This window comes from Anabrus simplex, chromosome X (genome assembly GCF_040414725.1).
Source record: "Anabrus simplex isolate iqAnaSimp1 chromosome X, ASM4041472v1, whole genome shotgun sequence".
Classification (NCBI taxonomy): Eukaryota; Metazoa; Arthropoda; class Insecta; order Orthoptera; family Tettigoniidae; genus Anabrus; species Anabrus simplex.
Genome location: NC_090279.1, coordinates 191882377 through 191900256, shown reverse-complemented (window position 1 = coordinate 191900256; position 17880 = coordinate 191882377). Strand labels below are relative to the sequence as shown.

Here is a 17880-nt window from a genome sequence, read left to right as displayed (position 1 = left end):
GGACTCAATCACTTTGTTGCAAACTGCAATAGGAGAAGATGTGCCAATGAAGGGTGCAAGTCATTCGGCAGAACAATGTGTCTGAAGTGTAATGTAGGCTTTTGCGTAACATGTTTTGCTACATACCATACTCAGTGAGCTGTGTCAACAGGTTGGAACAATATTAACAATTTCTTGTACCCTGTACAATGATAGCAGTGTAACCGCCCAGTGATACCATATGGTATCAGCTAATATCTCGTAAAATAAATTCTTGTTTGAAAATATTGTGTTATTTTCCCAATTTATATACCCCAACCATCACAAATTAGTGAAAATATAATTAAAGTAGGAACATTTTTTTTTCTGGGCGCTAATGGGTTAAGGTACAACCCCAGCATTTGCCTGATGTGAAAATGGGAAATCACGGAAAACAATCTTCAGGGCTGTCGACAGAGAGGTTCAAATCCACAATCTCCTGAAGACTGGATACTGGCTGCACTTTAGCGACTGCAGCTATCGAGCTCGGCAGAAAAGTAACCAACCAACTGGACGACAGTGTTCTCAACAGCTTTGTAGTTCATGACTACCACCACATATTTACATACACTAAAGAAAGACTGACCGAGCTCGATAGCTTCAGACGCTCAAGTGCGGCCAGTATCCAGTAATCGGAAGATAGCAGGTTCGACCCCCACTGTCAGCAGCCCTGAAGATGGTTTTCCGTGATTTCCCATTTTCACACCAGGCAAATGATGGTGCTGTACCTTAATTAAGGCCACAGCTGCTTCCTTCCAATTCCTAGGTCTTTTGTCTCTCATCATCGTCATAAGACATATCTGTGTCGATGCGACGTAAAGCAAAAAAAAAAAAAAAAAGCTGAATGGATAACTTTGCACCTGAGTTGATAGAGACAATACTTTACAACGTATCTTTGAAAAATTAGGTAAAACTTACATTTCATAGCTCAACATTCATAAAAAGTTATGGCAAATGCTTAAAACAATAAAACAACCCAAAAGATCCCTGTATGATATATGAGTTTGTTTGTGACCTCTTTTAGTGGCAACCTGTAAAATAATAAAGGACATTTTAAAACAATATACCACAAGGACACAGTTTCCTAAAACAAAAACAAAACATCTCAAATAAATATTTTGCTCGCTATACAGTACATAACATAATACCATCATTAGATGGAGTAATGATGGTATTATGTATTGAATAGGACGACACATTAAATTTTCCTTTGTAAAATACAGAGCAATTAGCATTTTGACTTCATGATATAACATAAAAGCTGACAAAAAAAGAAACAGGTTACCATAGTTTCTGCATCATCATTTAAAATGAACACAGAAGTTCCTGTACCAAACTGTACAACAAATAATTCCTTATACTTCTGGCAAGGACTGTCTCTAAACTTGAAATAAGTTGCATCAAAATAAACAGTTAGTACATAACTCTATTGCAATCTATTACTCCATGAAAATTATGTTTTAACTTTTACAGGCTCTTTCTTATCATTCACCTCATCCTGTCTATTTGTATCTTGTTGAAGCACTACATCATGTGACTGAGCTGCATAATTAAAGAGTACGTACACCATGATAAATGAAAGAATTCCAAATACAACTAACTCTTTCTCAATGTCATAAACGTTAGTTCTTTCTCTCATAACCTTCCTTTCGAACTTTTCTTTAGCAGCAGCCCGTCTTGCAAATGCGTCTCCGTAGTGGGCTCGTGACCATTCATCAAAATCATAAATAGGTGTTCTACCAGTAGGTGTAGGAGCGGTGTGTCGTCGTGTTCTTGATTTGTAAAACCTAGTCTGATCGTCGTCTACTACAGTAGCAGCATCCGCATATTGGGGTCCAGCAGTGTGAAGTATCCCCTTGTCGTATAATTTTCGAAGTTTAAAGTTACCTAGCACTTCGTAAGCCTCAGATATAGCACGGAACTTTTCTGAAGCAACATCACTTCCCTTATTTTTATCCGGATGATACATCATAGACAGTTTATAATAAGCTGCTTTGATATCACTCTGGGTGGCTTTGGGAGTAATGCCTAAAGAATCATAATGGTTTTTGGAAGCGTACACAGCTGCAGATAACGAAAATCGAGAATGTTGCACCATTAGCATTAACACAGCCCGTTTACAAGCCAGCATACTGGCTATCTGCCGGCGCACTAACTGTTGTCATCTACGACAAAAAGAGATGTTAGTTTACCAAGGATACTTCCCTAATATACGTTGCTTCAAGGTTCCATCTTGATCTATTCGAGGTTCATGGAAGTTGCTATTTATGTGCAATATGATAATCGATAAAATATCGATTTCTTGACATTTTGTCGAATGAAATGTCGTCTCGTATCTGAAGTCGACGTCGCAATTGACACTTGCAGTGCGCTACAGCAAATACAGTAGAGACAATACACGACACTGAGCGAGATATCGAGGGACAGCTATTGGAGCACACTCTAGCGGATAGACCTGAACGGTACTGATTCTGTCATAAGAGCACGTGTATTTTTGTGTGAAGTTTTTGGTGTTATTTATGCGTTTTCAGTGAGTTGACATAATTAAATAGTAGCGTGTGTCATTCCTTGATATCTCCTCTCAACATGAGGGGAAAGGTATGTGCTGTGTTTGACTGCAGTAATTACGAAGTAGAGAAAAATGCGCGCTCGTTCTTCAGGTTCCCTCGTGACAAGAACATGTAAGTAATATTGTGTTTACATATATATTCTTCCAGTGACAGAGATTTTTTTATAGTACTTCATAATCTTCTGACCTGCTCGACCCATGTTTTAACGGGCTTAAAATATAATACGCATATTTTATTCTATAGTGCAGCAGTTAACCTTCAATACCGATGTGTTGTTGTAGGTGTGATCTGTGGGTTATGAAATGTCACAGAAGCGATTTGGATAAAGTGTACAAGAAAGAAGGGACGTTACGCTCGTATAAGAATTATAAGATCTGTTCAGATCATTTCCAGGCCAGCGACTTTAAAAATCCTCGACTATACAGCCAAGGGTATGTTACATTTTTACTCTAATTGTACGTAAATATTCCTCAAAGCATCACTATCGACAACATTTTCAAACTTTTCTTTCTTTTATCCCTCTTCTCAGATTAAAGCCGGGATTTTATAGATTTTCTTTCTGTTAGTAGGCTTCATGTCAAGAGGAAAATTGTCCAGCTATTAAATGTTAATTCATTGCATCATATGTGTAAGGAATGTGCCGATATTTTTATTGACAAATGTCTTAATGTGATGATACATTGTTTTTAAATGAGGAAAAAAGACAAATCCAACCATAAGATTTCAGGCAGGTATGCTAAAGCTAAAAAAGTAATGCATAAATGAAAGATCAAGCCATTTCACAGCAGTCCATTTCACACCTTGTTTATATGTCTAATTTCAGTCTTTGAATAATAACCTTTTAAATAATTCTTCATTCATTTATCCAGAATTGCTTTAGCAACTTCGAAGTTAATATCTCAATACCACTTTCTTTCTAGACGTAATTTATTTATCCATTTCCGTATATACATTTCCATTGATATTTGAATTTAGCGCGATTTGTTCAGGTCAAGTCACTAGGAGCGCCACCGTCGAATTGTCTCCCATTTTAGCAAGGCGAAATCCGTAAGTGTCGTGTATTGTCTCAGGCTACAGGCAGGCAGCAGGTTATACAATTAATGAAATGGATTAGGGGTACCAAAAGGTCAGAGCATCGTCCCAAGACAACCCTGTTATTTCCTTATTTAACAGTTTATTCGATTTGAAACACCCTTTAATAATTGGTAAAAGCAACATTTTACTTGGCATCTATAAATCCTTTAACATATGATTACACTACAAACGTCATTGCAATAGCAACGGTTGGCATCATTCTCTTTGGTATGTGCCACACGTGCTCTGTGATCTGCAGCCCAGCGATCCCAAACACAGGGTGGTCCTTGGGGTGAAGTAAGGATCGGCAAGGATCATATAAAAGAAGTGAAGTTGGTTGTAAGGAAGACTGCCTGCCTGGTGACTTACAAATTTAAAAACGATGTCGAGACCGGAGCATTTAGCACCGCCAGAAGTGGTAAGTAAAGTAAATGTATAATTTGAAATTCCAGATAAAGTAATTTGTACTTTGCCATGAGATTTCAAAAGTTTATTCTAATATCAATGTCTGTTTTCAGTTTTATAATGAAGAGGAAGCTCGGAAGTACACACAGAAGTAAATAGAAATATTGTTTCTTGCATTCTTTTTTTAATGCCTAAGTGTCCATTTAAGAACTGAATTATTCAACCTTAACACATTTTTTTCTTCATGTTTAGTTCAAGGATGATCGATATCCAGGTACAGATGTCCGAAAGAGCCGTGGAACTCCTAGCTTTACCAGATGACTCTCCTTGTTATCTCTTGGATCTCGGTTGTGGATCTGGATTAAGTGGGAGTGTGTTGGAAGATCAAGGGCACACTTGGGTTGGAATTGACATATCTACAGCTATGTTAGGTAAGCTTTCTCACAGTGTTTTTATTTATGTAAGTGGTTCTTTGTGGGACATAGTAGCTCATGGTGTGGGTTGCTGTAGTAGGTGCATCCGAGTTTGTGAGCCAGCAGCAAATGTTGAGTGGCCTCGTAAATAATTGTCAATGTTGGTACACTGTCACGCCATCCACACTTCAGTCTCTCTATCATCTCACTGAGGTGATAGTTGTCTAGTTGAACTTCCCCTTGAAAACAATCACCACCACCAGTCGCCTTACTGCCGTTCACTGTACTTCACTAGCCACCATACTACCTGCCTCACTACTTTTTGCTTCATCAGCTTTGGGAAGGTACTCCTGAGATTTAATTTCAACCTTAATCATTCCCCTGATAGGCCTGTGCTGTATGAGATTTTTGCTTTCCTCCAGCCCAGCAAGTGCCCCATTACAAGTGGAAGTAATACCAAAGCAAATGAAGTATTAGGTTTTAGAACTCAGGTGCTTCAACATTCCCGCCTCAAGGCGGAGCTAGGGTCAATTGGTCTTGGTTCAACTGCTTACTACTGGGCGAGTTGGCCGGGCGGTTAGGAGCGCGCAGCTGTGAGCTTGCCTCGGAGAGATAGTGGGTTCGGATCCCACTGTCGGCAGCCCTGAAGATGGTTTTCTGTGCTTTCCCATTTTCACACCAGGCAAATGCTGGGCCTGTACCTTAATTAAGGCCATGGCCGCTTCCTATTCCATCGTCGTCATAAGACCTATCTGTTTCGGTGCGACGTTAAGCCACTAGCAAAATAAAATAAAAATGAAATGCAACTGCATACTGTAACGTGAAACATGAAAGTACAGTAAGATAAGCCTGACAATTGGCTTTGGGTTGAGTCCCGTATTGAATAGGTGGAATAATACATTTATTGTTTTTACTTCCATTTAATCTTCAATACGGGTTTTAAAGTGAGAATAGTCACTTTGTTTACCAACTGATATGTCCAATAACAGACCATTCATATTGTTATTATAATATTACTCATTCGGGACAAATATTTCAGGTTCCCTATGGGAATCAACATCTATATTTATTTATCTTTAGCATATAGCCTATATAACTGCTGAGTTCAGATTTGTTTAGTTTCTATAGGCGTAAACACGTCGCTTCTTTGAGATTACGTCTGCTCGCCGCTGGGGGCACTGCGTTTGCTCCTCCCTGTGCGCCTATTCCTCGGTACTCTGCTATGAAGTCTTAAATTATACTCCCTGTTGACACTTGTTTGATCCTTTTTATTTCTTATAACTGCTGATTATGTTTCCATTAATGGCAATGTTATTATGATAGAAACGCTAATCCTGTGAGTCTTGTCCTAGAGGTAGCTGTTGAGCGAGAAGTGGAGGGAGATCTTGTGCTTGGAGACTTGGGACAGGGTGTACCCTTCCGTGCCGGTGCTTTCGATGGAGCTGTCAGCATCAGTGCCTTACAGTGGCTCTGTAATGCCGATAAGAAGACGCACAATCCAGTCAAGAGGCTGTATGCTTTCTTCAGCAGCCTGTTTGCTGCCTTGGTAGGTACATACATAGTCCCCTTTGTTTATGTGGTTGGGTATGAAGTGGGATGAATCTTCGTAGCAAGTTTTTATGACCGGATGCCGTTCCTGACTTTGACTTCATCAGAGGAGTTAACGAGATAAAATGAATGATGTGATATACAGGGTGACCCAAAATTCCATTAGCATTTGACGAGGCAATACTTCACAGAATATTGGGGGTAGAGAGGTACTATTTGCATGACATGGGATTTTATTGACACCAAAATAAAGTAGAGAAAATGACCAACAGATGGCACTTCATATGATACACAAGTAATATAACAATCGAGGTTTAGCAAAGACTATGTTCTTTATAACACAAGCTCAACATGTCGGCCGTCATTCATCAACGATACCTGTAGTCGAGGGACAATGTTGTGAACAGCCCTGTACAGTATATCCGTAGGTACAGTGAGGAATTGCAGTCAGTTGTTGTGTTTTAGCATCCCTAATGAGCATTACAAACTGTCCACTTCATGTCCATATCGATATGACAGTCTAACAATCAAAGAAATATTTAGCCACCTAATCAATACCTTTATTTGCCTTTGGCAATTTTATAAAATCATTAATAGTACATGTTTCGACTGCTTTGCTAGATGTAAATAAAGTGAAAGTGTGCACAATATATGTTCTCCTATTAGCCTCGATAACTTCTCATGGGAAACTCTTTTGTCTGTTGGGGGAGGATCCAGATTGAGGACAGAAGTCACAGACCCACACCCAAGATAGCGGGAAGTAAAGACGGAAATCCAGACAGAGATCGTGTTACAAGCTGCCCAATTATATGGTTTATGGGCAAAATAACTTCTAAGCACATCTCAACAGTGAGCTGCAAGAACATTCTAACAATCTACCTTTGGCAAAAAAAAAAAAAAAAAAAAAAAAGAGCAAGTTAACCAGCTTTTTCCACAAGCCTTCTAGCACAAACATGAATGGGACTTAAAAACCCTTGACTGGAAGCTGACATATGTTTTTATTAATATTTTAGTTAAGAATAAGTTTTAATTATACTGTAATAACATCTCAAGTAGTTAGTTGGTGGAAAGTTAATCTGTGTTTTTTCAAATACGCTTCCGAACAGAAGCTAAAAAGATACTTAAAAGATGTTTTTATCTTCTTATTGGAAGAAGATAATTTTTTTCAACAATATTTTAGTTAAGGACAAGTTATTAATCACTTTCTAAGTATTCTTCCCCACTCTACCCCCCCCCCCCCCCACCACCACCACTACCAAAATATTTCCCCAATAGAGAAAAAAAATTAAGTTTCCCATGAGAAGTTATCAAGGCTAATACAAGAACATATATTGTGCATACTTTTACCTTATTAACACCTAAGCTTACATGAATGTAGCTGATGATGACTGCAAAGCAGTCGAAACATGTACTATTAATGATTTTATAAAAATGCCAAAGGCAAATAAAGGTATTGATTAGGTGGCTAAATATTTCTTTGATTGTTAGATCCCTAATGAGGTCGGATGATCGCGGTAGACTTGTGACTTCAGGTAACCCCACAACCAATAATCACACGGATTGAGGTCAGGGGAGCAGAAAGACCAAGTAAAACATGCCGCAATTGCAGGCACGTCTGACGCCCTCTCTCACGACAGCTCTTTTATAACCACACACGGGTATCGAGGCATCACTGACGTGTTGCTGTCTACCGCCATCTGTTGGCCTGTTTGTGCACTCGTTGTTGGTGTTAACACATTGCGGACCGGGTGATCATCACACTGCTCGACCCCTCTGCCCAGCCATTTTCTGTATAACGTATTGCTACAGCGCATGCACATAAACAAATGAGATGAGCTTCACTAACCTTGAACTGATTATGGTGGAATTTAAAGGAGACCTTTGGTAAGAGTCCTAATAATGATTCCTGGTGTAGTATCTGCTCATATCTATTTCTATTCATTGTATATGGTGGTTTAAATGAGGGGATCAGTTGACCAGTAGTCTTTCCAATATGACATTTTTACCTGTCCCATCAGTATTAAAAAAAAAAAAAGCCAAAAAATATTGCATTTTATCATTATATCAGTCCACTTCGAGCTCTTAGGGGATAATTTGTGTGATGAAGCAGATTGCTGGTGATAAAATTTCGTCTGCTCGGCAAGAAGTTCAAAAAAATCATCACAAAAAATAAGCCCTAATACTCAATATTTTGAGGTTCATTAAGTCTCACCGTAACGACAGAAACTCATGGGAAATCCTCTAAAGTCGGTAAACTATTATTTTCTACCCGTTCATCAATATAAATAAACATATACTTCCATTTACACTCACAATATCACATTCAGTCTCATTCTTGACCACCTCTACGTCACGTTGTTTTGGAGAGTGTACATCATCATCATCAATCGGAACACTTTTGATAGAATAGCTTTCCGCATCGAGCTCGCAATCGTCAATATCACTGGGGCAGTCCGGTTACTTACCCACATATAATTAATTAAAAGTCTCGTCTGCATCTAAGTGCGTGTTCAGTCTCGGAAGCACTGTCTTACCCACCACATGGCTCCTTGAACGATGTAAACATGAGGTTGGAAAACTTAATAAATGAATCATAAAACAGAAGAAAAATGTAACGCAAAGCTATCATAGAATAACACAAAAGCTTTAACACAGAGATTCTGGTAACCTTGACCGCCAGCTAGTTTCAGAAGTTTCGACAGATGTTACCGAACACACGAGTCTCGTGAGGACGAGTTAACTCGTCTCCTGTCTGCAATGTGTTAATAAAACCCCACGTCATGTCAAGCATGTGTGGTCATTTGTACCTGACGTGTTGCTGTCCAGCGCCTTCTGTTGGTCATTTTGTGTACTTTAGTTTGGTGTAAAAGTTTCAAACAAATTTATTTTAAAAAACCACCATTCCAATACTTTACTTAGTGGTGGTGGTTTTTTAATAAATTTGTTTGAAACTTTTACATTCTGTATTCCAATATGGCTATCATAATGAGACTCATAACATGTAATACTTTAGTTTGGTGTCGATAAAACTTCATGTTATCCCCATCTTGTATGTCAATTATTACCTCTCTACTGCCAATACTCCGTGAAGTATTGCCTCGTCAAATGTCGGACTTTGGGGAGACCCTGTATGATAGTAGTAAAGGAGAGGGTGAACCCCAGTGCCAGCACATAGCCTACTCCTTTCGAATAGCATTAAGGGGTCTGCTCAAGGCATGATTCCAAGAGACGAATCACCATGAACAGAGTCATATGCTCTTATTTAATCATAATTGGTTAATTCCCCTGACATGGGGGCTGGGTGTATGTGTCGTCTTCATCATCATTTCATCCTCATCATGACGCGCAGGTCGCCTACAGGAGTCAAATCAAAAGACCTGCATCTGGCGAGCCGAACTTGTCCTTGGACACTCCCAGCACTAAAAGCCATACGCCATTTCCATTTAATTTCATATAAACAATGCGGACATGTTTGGAATTGAACCCAGGCATTCAGCACGCAATCTAGTGATTAAAAATTGAATTGATGCATGCAGAAACGGGCTAACCATCAAATATGTGAAAATTTAGTTAGATGCTGCTACCTACCGTTAATGATACAAACTACATTTACTAAGGTACCATGAGGGAATTATCTATAAAGAAATACAAGGCTTCTAAGTTCTTGGGGTATCTAAATCTTCGTGGCAGAGTTGCAAAATCGGGCTAACTGATTGTTACTAAAAGTTTGCGTCATAATATCTACAGTACGACGAAAGCTACAGAATTTGGTAGTGCGTGATAAACATCCATTTTGGTATGATGTTAATTCAGAATGGAATCAAAAATGCAGATATTATTGTAATTTTAATAACGCATTGTCTTAGTATAGTATTCAGTGCAATAAATTAATGTAAATTATGAAATGTTATACGGACATTTGTTTCGTATTGGTCATATTGTCTGTGTACAAACCAAGCAAAGATGGCTGCTACTTTTGAAGGTGATGATAATTTATGTGAACATAATCAGAGTTCCACCAGTGGAAGTTACAGAAAACGTAAAAGGAATGTCTGAAACAGGGAAAAGGAAAAGGGTTAGTGGTGATTCTTACATTACGTATAAAGTTGAATCACGGAAAAAGAAAAGCTTGGATGGAGACTGTAAATATGCATAAAAGTTAATACTATCGCTGAAAAATGGTAAAAGCATTTTGATGTTTTCCCGTTCTGGCCCAGTATTTTGTGCTCCATTCACCTCAGTAGCTGAGCGTGTTTACTCACGCTCCACGAAACATGCTCCACGAGAAGACCAAGGAGTTTCAACGTTAGGAGATCCGAGGTTCGAATCCCGGTACTGACAGCGGCTATCCTGAGTGTGCTTTTACCCTGGGATTTCCGCATTTCCTCCAAATAAATGTTGGATAGTACCTTATTTCAAGTCCCCCAGCACCTACCCCGTGACGACAACCTGCTATCATTTTTGAGGAACCTTTCTTCATTGGGCAGGATCATGATTGAGTGGCTGCATAATTTGTCCCACCTCCTCCCATTGTGATAAAATGGTTAAAGTTGTATTCCAGTGTCAAAAATAAAGCTACTTCTTTCAGAAGAAAACAAAAAAATGTTAATTTTATCCCCCAGAAATGTATTTTTTCCATCTGTGAGAAAGTCTCTTTTTCTCCAATTTAAGAAAATGATGGTTAATCCTTTTTTGCATGCATCCATTCAATTATATATTAATTAACCTGTCCCTATGTTCTGTTGTTCTCCCTTCCAACGTCTTGTTTTCTGATATACACTTTCATATACATTTTTCTATTCCTGCTCCAGCACATAAGTTTATGTAACATTTCAGAGTCGTACCGGCAGAGCAGTATTCCAGTTCTACCCTGAGAACAACGAACAGGTGGAATTAGTCACCGCCCAGGCGATGAAGGCAGGCTTCTTTGGTGGTATTGTAGTGGACTACCCTAACAGTACAAAGGCCAAGAAATTCTTCCTGGTGCTGATGACAGGAGGAGCCATGCCTATGCCAAAGGCACTTGGTGGACCAGAGGATGGCCAGAATGGTGGTGTCTCTTATACTAGTAAAAGGTAATTTATTTACAGCACCCCATTAGGTATCTTAATTTATATTTTAGTCATCCGGGGGGAAAACCAGGCAAGTCATTTTTACAGTTTTTTATTTTTACATTTTTTCAGTAACCTATAGTTCAGTTCTTATGAGTTTCAACTTGACATTTGAGCGCTGCGTTTTGGCGGAGACTAAGTGAATTTATAAACAGTCAATCATAGGCAGGCGATCGCTCCGATAGGCGCGTTAGACTCTAGTTCCGGTTACCAGTGTTGTCGATCTGTTGTTTACTATGACCACGTGCTTTTAGCTGTGTGTTGTATTGTGCGTGGTCTTTGTCAGTTCACTTGGTCATTCTTGACAAAGCACCAACAATGACGGCTAGAAATAATGAGTTGATTGAGCGGCTGAAGGAGCGCAATATTTCGGTTCGCGATGTAACGAGCAAGGGGGGATCTCATACGTCTTGTGAAACGAAACAAGCCCTTGTAGCCAGTTTACGTGGCAGATGAAATAGCCAGGAGGCATGGGCATAACATAGTTCGCCTTCCACCATACCATTGCCATTTTAATGCCATAGAACTGATTTGGGCCCAAGGGAAGAAATATGTAGCTGCGAATAACAGGCTCTTCACAGCTTCAAAAGTTGAAAGACTTTTTTGGGAACCCGTAGGCCGTGTAATTGCAAGTTGTGAGAGACAATCCGAGATAATTGAAGCCAGAGAGAGGGAAAGTATCACTGACAATTTTTGTTGACGTCAATATCTCGTTACGGTCAAGCGAGAGTGGAACTTCAACAGACGATGACAATGCTGATAATGACTCAGAAATGAGTAGAATCTTTCCTTACTTAGGAGAAATTGAATAGATTAGCAACAGGAGCTCTTCTATATGGTGAGTATGTATTTCATTTCATGTTCTCGCGTTTTACCTGCTCGAGCATTGATCTGTTTTTATCTTATAGCCTTATCCTAAATATGTTATTGTTAAATCTTATGTGAGTTATGCACGTTGCTACAAAGAAAAATTGTTTCTGGACTTATATTCGAGTATGTACATTTCCGTTCATGTCGTTAATCAGCTGTTTGTATTCGTAACAGTTCAGCATTAATGTCTGACTTCTGGTTAACTGTCAAGTCGAAACTCATAGAAACGGAACGATACTAAGATCAATCATTGCTCTCTATCCTTTGACACTAACAATAGAAGTCATTTATTAAAGGAATAGCCAAATCTTATTTCCAGATTATTGAAGAATACAAAACAGCCCGCAGTAAGACCAAGATAGGTTATCTTGTTAATATTCTGCATATTGTTAATAAAAGAGACTTCAACGAGATAAGTCAGTTTGTGTTGTGTGTAATATACAACCTGTGACAATCAAGTTCGGTGAATAGTCCTGTACTATCAATATAGATGAACAATGCACGACAGTGACATTACTGTCCTTCGAAATGGTCCCCTCCCATAAATATGTACTGCTGAGATCGGCGACACATGTCCGGGACACTTTGCAAGGCTTCCTCTGGGATGGTGTTCAAAAGCCTCGTCACGTTTCATTGAATGTCAGGAATATCATCAAATCTCTTTCCTTTCAAAGCGAGTTTGATGCGTGACTTCGGCTCTGGCCTTTTTTCCGACGAGGGGATCCCGGAGAACGCCATTCCATTTTTGCCGTTTCATTTCAGGGTCGTACCTGAGACACCAGGTTTCATCCTCAGTGACAATACAGTTCAAGAAATTTGGTGTCGCATCCGCCATTTTGACAAAATCCTGTGAAGCCTCTAAACGTGCCTGCTTCTGATCGTCAGTGAAGTGATGTGGCACAAGACGAGAACACGTTTTCCTCTTTCCTAACTTCTGGGTAACGATTTGTCGCACGGATTCATGGTTAATCTGCAGTTCATCCGCTACGATGCGGACAGTTAATAGCCGATTGTTTGTGATTAATGTCCTCACCTTCTCAATGTTTTTGTCACTGATGGCGGTCGCCGGTCTTCCGCTACGGGGCTTGTCAGAAACACTTTCCCGGCCTCCTTGAAAACGGGCGAACCATTCATACACACACTTCAAGGACAGTGCTTGATGTTCATAAACACGTACCAACATCGCAAGCGTATCTTCCGGTGTCTTGCCAAGCTTAAAACAAAACTGTACATTTATCTTTTGGTCGGTCATGTTCCTGTTCACAGTTCAGAACCAACGCACTGCGTCAAACGGATCTTACACGGCACACACGATGCTCAACTGAACAACGTTGGGAGCAGGTGGTCAAAACCTGTTGCTACGCAGGTGCAGCATTGTGTGTCGCCAGTGTTGCCGGATCGACCGTTCTGACTTCATTCACCGAACATTATTGTCATAGGTTGTATTTTCTGCTGTTATTGTGGAAGTGGACATTTATCATCTTGTAAATGAATTATTGGCAGTGAATTTACCCAGCTACCTTTGTTAAAGAGAACTATTAAATCTTACCAACTAACAATACACAAATGTCATTTACACCAATTTGTTTTTGACTGGTCCACATCAGAAAATAATGCCGGGTCAATATAGGCTTTCATTCACGATCCGAAGCAGATACTTCATTAATGTTTTGAATTAAACAAAATGAAACCAAAATCATTATTTAAAAAGCTGTTCACAATCAATCAGTCACTACTGATCTGCATTTAGGGCAGTCGCCCAGGTCGCAGATTCCCTATCTGTTGTTTTCCTATCTGCCTTTTCTTAAATGATTGCACAGAAGTTGGAAATATACTGAACATCTCCCTTTGTAAGTTATTCCAATCTCTTACTCCCCTTCTTACAAACTAATAATTGCCCCAATTTGTCCTCTTGAATCTCAACTTTATCTTCATATTGTGATCTTTCCTATTTTTAAAGACACCACTCAAACTTATTCGTATACTAATGTTATTCCACGCCGTCTCTCCAGTGACAGCTCGGAACATACCACTTAATACCAGTATAGTTTGTCCGTTATTGAACATAATAAATTTTCCAGCTAACTCGTTCCTGGTTGCCAGCATTTCGCCCCAGTGGGCTCATCAGTTGGTAAATAGCACACTTACCAAGACGCATGGCTAGTGCATACCGTGGAGGCCACTGTGCAGGCTATTGAAGCCACCTGCAGTGCGAATGCACTATGAGAGATTTTGTCTCATTTTCAAAAGTTGATGCCTGCCTGGCCAGCAGATGATCTGAGCAAGAGGCACCATCCAGAAACTTTCTGTAGATTTCTGTAAGCAGTTCGGACTTCCAAAAACAATCATCACTACCACAGCAGTTAGTGTTTTGAAAAGTTCTGTCTCCATTCTTAGGAACCACACATGTGAACCTTAAAAGTTATTTTCTTTCTTTGATTATTCAGTTTCTAAAATGAATAGGTTCATGTCTGACCACAATTTGTAAGGTACTCTGTGTCTTTGTGGCAGGATGCAGTTGTTGTAGCAAGAACTAAAAATAAAATAAAAACTGACAGAAATTAAATAAACTGTGTATTTTTCTGAGTTACCTAATGTAAGAACAAATCTGTTTTTGATGTATTAATGTTGGTTCAACTTTCTGTTTTTCATCTTTAGAGAACAAATGAAGAAAATGAGAGGCAAACCTCTAAAAAGGAGCAGAGAGTGGATCCTAGAAAAGAAAGAAAGGAGGAGGAGACAAGGGAAAGACGTGAGAGCAGATACCAAATATACAGGACGAAAAAGAAGTGGAAGATTTTAGCAGTAACTTTTGTATTTGCCTTCTTATTTATATATAATAAAATACAATAAAACGTGATCAAGCTGTTTAATTTTATCGTATGCAAGTTCAGTCAACAAATTAACATGTTAGCTTCCATGGGGGTCCAATCGGACCGGCAGTATAGGTATTTATTAATACAGCTGGTTGCTAGGTAATGAGAAATTGGATTCTTATACTAACTGCACACATTCTATCGTGTTAGAAATTAACCATGGTATCTCAAGAGACTCTTTGGTAAACACTATCATCCAATGCGGCTGGGTATGGAGCATAGCACACTTACAAACTTACAAACTTACAAACTGACGCAATATGCGACGTTACCTATCGGCCCAACTGGATCGGCATATGATTTTACGTAGTAATGACCCGGGTGAAATTGAGAATTCAAAAAATTATTCGACATTACGATGTAATTCAGTAGCAAGATTTGACGATGGATGGTGGAGAGGACCAGTTCCCTGTGGAGCCGGGTGAGAGCCCATCTTCAGTGATCTAAGAAATTATAGTTGGCGGCCAGTCTTGGTTGGCCAACAGAGCAAAACAAATCTGTGCTCCGCGGCAGGCTGAAACGTTTGGTTTTTAGGTCTCCAGTCAGCTGGCTCCCTGGTTGCATCTAAGTACAGTAAAACGTTGTTAATTCAAAGTCGTTGGGACGCAAAATGCAACTTTGAATTACGTGATTTCGAATTAACCGCCAACATGTAATTCGGAAATGCCAACCCTTGCGGCATCACAATATATTCTAAGACCCGTTACTGCATGCAGTTAACCTTTATTCACAGTTTAAACCTCTCAAATACCATGGGAAGAAACTTTTTCCAAAATGTATCCAACAAGGTGCATTTACAGTATTTAAATAATGGACTTGGATAACACACTGGCAAACATAACCTCATGCACTGAAATCAAAAGAAAGAAAACTTGATTCAGAGACAAGGAGAAATCTATACTCGTTCCCCTGTGCAAGTGCTTCATTCATTGGGTTATTGTACTGTATGCATTTTAGATGTCTTGTACTTGCACGCAAAGTACCCGATGCCCTTAAAACGTCGCGACTTATCTAACTTTCCCATGACGAGGGGAGAAGGTCTTTCACTTCCATCCGCATTATAACAACAGTACAGTGACTGTACTTGTGCGATTTCCCGCCAGGGCACTTCTAAGACCCATTAATTCATGCAATCACCTTGATTCTCAGTTTAAACTTTTCAAATGCCATGGAAAACACTATTTCAAAAATGTATCCAACAAGGTGCATTTATATAATTCAAATAATGCACTTGGTTAAAACAATGGCAAACATAACCTCACGCAACGAAAGAAAAAAACACGATTCAAAGACGAGGACAAATTATGCTGGCTCCTCTGTTCGAATGCTGTATCTTTTGTATTCCTGAACTGTTTGTATTTTAAGATGCCTTGTACTTGCACGGAAAGTGCCCGACGCCCCTAAAACATCGTGGCTTTTCGAACTTTCCTATGACTGGGGACGGAAGTCTCATGCTTCCGTGGGTACTGCATTACAACACCGTACATTTCCCACCTCTCCTTTACAAGAGAGCCTTAATACTCGAATTTTCAAATGGTGTATAACTTCTAAGTAGATTAATGGAATAGTTTTAAAAATCCACAGTTTTAGACCTTGAGGCATGTAACTCAATGTTGAAAACATCGTAGGGATACAAGCTAAGAAATTTAGATAAATAATAGTACATTATGCAACAAGCATATTATGGCAATAATTAAGACACGAGTACGTTTTATAGGCGAGTTGCATACACTGTTTATGCTCAACGATAATTATAACTCTATTTTTTAAATATTCATAAATTTCTGTCGAGATATCGCTTGACAGTTGAGTTTAATGGGTTATTGATTTTTCCGTGAGCAGATCAGAGACCTTGACAATGTCATATAGAAGGTTATCATAACCTAACTTTATTTCAAATATAAATTGTTTATTGTACAGTTGGTGAAGTGAATTTCCTGGAATGTGCTGTGTGGTTGTGGAATATTGGAAGTAGAAGGTGCATTGATGTTGATATGTGTGTCCGACATGTTTGATTTTTCTATCCTTACCGAACAGGTCAAACAGTAGTATCATAATGAAAATCTGAACTCTGATTGGTGGAGAGCCTGTATCATAATGTAACTTGAACTGTAATGATCCTCATTAAGATTCAGTTTTCCGTCATATAATATTTATATTTAGGCATCATTGAGCATAAAGTATATTCTTTATTTAGTCCTAAAAAGTACAATCCTTTTTTAATTATCGTTGTCCGGTCGATTAGATTAGCACCTTGCCTTTTTCTACCACTATGAGCACTAACGTGAGTCAATACAGAGTTTCACATAAGCCCTTATAACTACATTCAGTGTGGGCATTTTTCAAAAAATCAAAATACCTGAGGGTATTGAACCAAGGAACACGTAACAGAAATAATGGTGTAAATAAGTTAATTTGGTTATGATTTGAGTCAAAAAGAAAAGGCTGCTTTACTGGAACTGCATTTAGGCCAGAAGTGATTTTCAATTTTTTTTTAAGTTCGATAGAGCTATCCAGGACTCGCAAGTTGAAATCTTTCTGGGCAATTTAGCCCTTCAACTTTTGGCACAATTGAGGAAATTGCTTAATTTTATGTTTTTCATAGTATAGGAACCCCTACTTTATCTGCTAAGAAATGTTTTCTACATTGGTCTTTTTACAAAAATTTATGCCTGCTAGGCATAGATTTCCATAGGGAACCTGAAGTATTTGTCTTGAACGAGTAAATTCATAATTCCACTATAAATGATCCGTTATTGGAAATTGTTGTGGGTTTGAACCCCACTGTCAGCAGCCCTGAAAATGGTTTTCAGTGATTTCCCGTTTTCACAAGATGCTGTACGTAATTAGGGCCACAGCCTCTTCCTCCCCGCTCCTATCCCTTTCCTATCCTCTCATCACCATAAGACCTGTGTGTGTCGGTGCATCGCAAAGCAAATTCTAAAAAAAGTTATGTTTTGGGGAGTATTTCTTCTGTGGTTGCACTGGTGCCAGC

The 17880-nt window shown here is 39.1% G+C and overlaps 2 protein-coding genes across 2 annotated transcripts; one reads left to right on the top strand and one right to left on the bottom strand.

The window, feature by feature from the left end:
* Positions 1-764: 764 nt before the first annotated feature.
* Positions 765-2264, bottom strand: LOC136886206 (dnaJ homolog subfamily C member 30, mitochondrial). Its single transcript, XM_067158941.2, has one exon. It carries the CDS (start codon positions 2147-2149, stop codon positions 1472-1474), a length of 678 nt encoding a protein of 225 aa, XP_067015042.1. The 5' UTR covers positions 2150-2264; the 3' UTR covers positions 765-1471.
* Positions 2265-3661: 1397 nt separating this feature from the next.
* Positions 3662-14869, top strand: LOC136886506 (18S rRNA (guanine-N(7))-methyltransferase). The gene is made up of 6 exons (XM_067159322.2): positions 3662-4080; positions 4181-4218; positions 4320-4498; positions 5833-6026; positions 10865-11103; positions 14668-14869. The coding sequence occupies exons 1-6, from the start codon at positions 4045-4047 to the stop codon at positions 14810-14812; spliced, it is 831 nt and encodes a 276-aa protein (XP_067015423.1). The 5' UTR covers positions 3662-4044; the 3' UTR covers positions 14813-14869.
* Positions 14870-17880: the final 3011 nt, after the last annotated feature.

Coding starts and splice junctions, on each gene's coding strand:
- LOC136886206 (XM_067158941.2), bottom strand. CDS start 2,149: ATGCTGGCTTGTAAACGGGCTGTGTTAATGCTAATGGTGCAACATTCT.
- LOC136886506 (XM_067159322.2), top strand. CDS start 4,045: ATGTCGAGACCGGAGCATTTAGCACCGCCAGAAGTG. Junction 4,499..5,832: donor CATATCTACAGCTATGTTAG/GTAAGCTTTCTC, acceptor GTCTTGTCCTAG/AGGTAGCTGTTGAGCGAGAA. Junction 11,104..14,667: donor GTCTCTTATACTAGTAAAAG/GTAATTTATTTA, acceptor TTTCATCTTTAG/AGAACAAATGAAGAAAATGA.